The sequence below is a fragment of the Habropoda laboriosa genome, unplaced genomic scaffold (genome assembly GCF_001263275.1).
Source record: "Habropoda laboriosa isolate 0110345459 unplaced genomic scaffold, ASM126327v1 scaffold128, whole genome shotgun sequence".
NCBI classification, from domain to species: Eukaryota; Metazoa; Arthropoda; class Insecta; order Hymenoptera; family Apidae; genus Habropoda; species Habropoda laboriosa.
Window position 1 is genome coordinate 582,631 of NW_017100281.1, and position 4,214 is coordinate 586,844.

Consider the following 4,214-nt stretch of genomic DNA (forward strand, 5'->3'; position numbering starts at 1 on the left):
TGCAGTTATACTTTGGGTTTAGTCCAATGAAACATAACAGACGAACGCAGCTCGATGTTTCTTGACATTTTGACTGGCAGACTAATTTTAAGCATGTAAAAAAGCTCGGTTAAGAAATAATGAAAATCACGATAGTGAAAAAATAATTATGTCTAGTGTTACTTTACTACATTTATTCCTGAAAAATAAAACGTCGCAGTAAAAGTGTTAAATATACGAACTCCAGCAAAAATCCCATTTCTCAGATAATATAGGATTAGAAATTTCCACGGTATTTTTAACGATTTTCACTACAATTAGAATAGAAGATGAAAATACCGGTAAATATTGTTATGTAAAGAATGAAAAGAATTTCACGCAGGCAAGGGTCCTCCCGCTGGGTTAACAAATCGTGTTCGGACACTGAGCTAGCGCAGGGCAAAGGTAAAGAGCGGAAAAGCAAATCGAAGGAAAAATGGCCTCTGCTGGAAGGGCTGACGGTCGACGAACTGGCTCGATACCGAAGAAAACGTGTGCAAGGACAACCGAAAAACAATCTCGGTGTTGATCTTGAGGCTGAAAGCGAAACCCTCGTTTCTGAATATCGCGAAGCTTTCCGTGCGAGAAACGAGGAATTCTTGAAGGTGGGTATTCTCGACAAATAATTTTAAAACGTTTGTGAAACATTTCAAGAATTAAGAAAAAAAAAAAAAAAGAAAAGAAAGATCTGACTAACAATGTTTCGACAATTCATTAAGCAATAATTTTCGGATTCATAGATGTACACCTTACCGTAGGAAAATACATGGTTGGAAAAGAACAGGCAGTCCGAACAACTTCAGTGGAAAGAATCGAATCGAGAAAATCTTGACGAACAGGAGAAGAAGGATATGGAGCTTCCAACTACAAACAAAGATACCACCGAGACTTTTCTAACAGAAATTGATAACGATAAAATGATTACGTCTGAAACTGCCAACCCTAAACACGTAACTGACGCCAATTCTTTTAAACGATCTCCTCCGATTAAAAGGTGAAATAAAATTTCATAATATCAGCAACTGTTTACCTCTTTATAATTCATTTACGTGAACTTTAACGGACAAATTGTTATTTTATAATCATTGTCATTATCGTTTTTCACAAAGTTTTTTTTTTCGGCTGTGGACTACTTTAACGTGATGAGCTGTTACATTCAACGTTTATATCCATTATTCTATCGTATTAAAGAAATTTCGATAAATTTCAGATTTCGCTAATTCGTATAATTAATATGAATATATGATGAATTATTTTCGTTATTGCGTTATGTCTGTTCTCTTCTCGAGAAATTATTGTACTAACCCTATTAGTAACGGCATAAGTGAAAATAAAATTAAATAGCGTGTCATATGAGACGTACAATTAGGAAAAATTTCTCCTAATTACTATTATTCTTTCACAATATCGTAACAGAGATACCAGTTTAGAGTGTGACAAAGAATTCTATGCGGACACCGAGACCTATTCGTCGTACGTGGCCTACGAGGGTCAGCACAGACCGAAGCTAACTCGTAGACCCACGTCTTTAAAAATGGAGGGCGATTTAAATACGACCACTGAGAAATGTGAGAGATACATCCAATGGCTGAACGTTAGCCGGCCGGAACTGATGCGTGTGCCCACACATTTGAAGCTCGAAGGTGAATTCAAAACTACCACGGAGAATCATGATAAATACGTACCGTTTGTAGGTGTACGAAGACCGATATTATTAAGGCAGAATACTAACTTAAAATTAGAAGGGGAGTCGAATTTTACACCGGAGTATGCCGACGTGTTTAAAAGACATGAGAGTACTAGAGGTAGTTGTAGATATTAATTTGATTATGTTACATATAGTCAGTCCATCAATACGCGCAATGTTATTATATTGTATTGCAGAATGTTCGCAACCAGTGAAGCCTGATACTTATCTGAAAACAAGAGGATCCCTTTTTCAAAGTAACGAAAACACAGATAACTTGTCCAATACCTCTCGTGGCAGAGAGGCGCAATTGATGAACGAGTTGAATAAAGACGTTGAAAAGGAAGAGAAAAAACAGAAAGAGCTAAAAGAGAAACAAAAGAAAGACGAGGAGATGAAGATATTAGTCGGGAAGTTGGAAGATTTGAAAGGATCACCGCTTGGAATTCCAGAATACAAAGACGCATATAAGGCAAATTTAAATTTTTTCATATTCTATTGTTTTGGTAATTATTAAGATGAAGCATAATGAAGTTTAAACAGAGACTTTTTACTCGTAGGATTTCCCACGAGAGAGGCCAAAAATCGTAAAACCAGAAGGCAAGATTGGAAGAGCAGATGGTTCGAAAATATCTTCGTCATCTACGCCCAAATTTTCAACTAAAATTGATCAAGATCCGGAATATAAGTCAAAATATTTGGACTATCAAAGAAATTATACCGTACATCGAAAATCACCGGAACATGGCATATGTTTTACTAGACAAGATGACAAACGACAAGGCCGTCAATTTATTAGTGAAGTGCGAGCACAATATGTTCCGTATGGAAACATTCCAAAGGTTAAAACCTTCAAAATGCCGGCCAACTTACGTCTGGAAGGAAATCTTGATCTCGAACCAGAATACAGAACAGCTTATTGCGCAAAGCGTGAAAATCAGTTGTACACAGAGCCGAAAATACATCATAGGCGAGATCATTGTTCAAGTGTTTCCAGACGAAAAGAAAATTATTGGATAAACAATAATAATGCAGAGCAATTTTATTTCACCAATGCTGCCAAAGATCAAGATGCATTTCAAGTGTTGAACACTCAGGTTCATGAAGATAGTATACATGGAAAACCACCAACAAGTAGTCGAAGGTTTGTATTTGAAAATTAAATTGATTTTATATCATTTACATGTACACCCTTTTACTCCTTGTTTATGATAAATTAATTGTTAGGGGCTCAAAATCTTCCCAAACACAAGTCCAGAGACAAAAGCAATCAGTGATGGCAGAATGTGATACATTGAAAGATAAATCAACTAGTCCAACTTACCGACTTCATGTTTGTAACGTTGATGATGATTCTGGAGGTTTTCGACAGAAACAGTCACCATCACTTCAGTCTTCCAGAAGGATACACCTTTCACCAGATCGTGTAGTTCATAGTGACACTATCAGACCATATTCTCCCAGTTTTGGTAAAAACACAAAACAACACACCAATGGTCAATCATTTGTTGTTTTAAACAATGAAATTTTTGACACAAGTAAAAATGAAACGCACAGGGTACGAGTAGATAGAAATTATAACATTGATGGTACACTTCCTACTTCTAAGGGAAAAACTAGAATTCCAACAAACTGGATGCCACCATGGTATGATAGCACAAATACCATCTAAAGTAATAAATGTATTTCAGACACTTTAAGTTTGTATTCTATAGAAAAAGCTTCAAATTTTATAATATTGACTCAGAACAATAAAGTTTCTGTATAAATATAAGTTGTGTATAATACATTTATTAATAATTATTTCTTCAAAATTAACATATATGTAGAATGGAAAACATAACTTGATCACTTATTATTCTGAGTGCTGTTGGACCCATTCAAATTTCTTTTGCAATGTTTTGATTAGAATAGGCTAGGTGATTACAAGTGAATTCAAATATATTTTCTGTAAATTTCTGTTTTTATTAATAACATAAGATATAATAAAGCTGCAATGATTAATGATCCACAAGTTAATACTTGGAAAATTGAAAAGAATGTGAAGTATATAGAACTAAAAGCATATAGAATTAATATATACACTTAAAACAATTAAGAATTTATTTACTTTATGCATACAAAAATGCATTGAAACTGAGGAACAGCATTCAGAATACTTAATTCCAATTAATTCCTTTGTCTTTAAAATTAAAAAGAATTAATTTTCTATAATTACGAATTTTGAAATTCATTGCATCCAAAATGTTAAAACTATCAACAGTTGTGAAAATACTAAGTGTTACTATCATCTTTAATACTTCAAAAAAAATATATTTCCCTCCAATTTCTAATACACACTAGTGATGCTTTTGTTACTTTTTTTCCGATTTAAATATTACTAGTTTTCTTTTATATATGCATTATATATTAACTTATCATATATACAATAAAGTTAACCATAACCATCATGCAATTTTAAAATAACCATTTTACCTTTAATTGTTATTATAATGTTTGTTTTAAACAT

The 4,214-nt window shown here is 33.6% G+C and overlaps 1 protein-coding gene across 1 annotated transcript; it reads left to right on the forward strand.

The window, feature by feature from the left end:
- Positions 1-341: 341 nt before the first annotated feature.
- Positions 342-3,377, forward strand: LOC108573595. The gene is made up of 6 exons (XM_017936057.1): positions 342-623; positions 777-1,012; positions 1,435-1,823; positions 1,903-2,177; positions 2,266-2,849; positions 2,933-3,377. Exons 1-6 carry the CDS (start codon positions 342-344, stop codon positions 3,375-3,377), a joined length of 2,211 nt encoding a protein of 736 aa, XP_017791546.1.
- Positions 3,378-4,214: the final 837 nt, after the last annotated feature.

Excerpts from the sequence above, each read along its gene's own strand:
- LOC108573595 (XM_017936057.1), top strand. The coding sequence starts at position 342 with ATGAAAAGAATTTCACGCAGGCAAGGGTCCTCCCGCTGGGTTAACAAA. Across the intron at positions 1,824-1,902 it reads AAGACATGAGAGTACTAGAG|AATGTTCGCAACCAGTGAAG; the intron begins GTAGTTGTAGAT and ends ATTGTATTGCAG. Across the intron at positions 2,850-2,932 it reads CCACCAACAAGTAGTCGAAG|GGGCTCAAAATCTTCCCAAA; the intron begins GTTTGTATTTGA and ends ATTAATTGTTAG.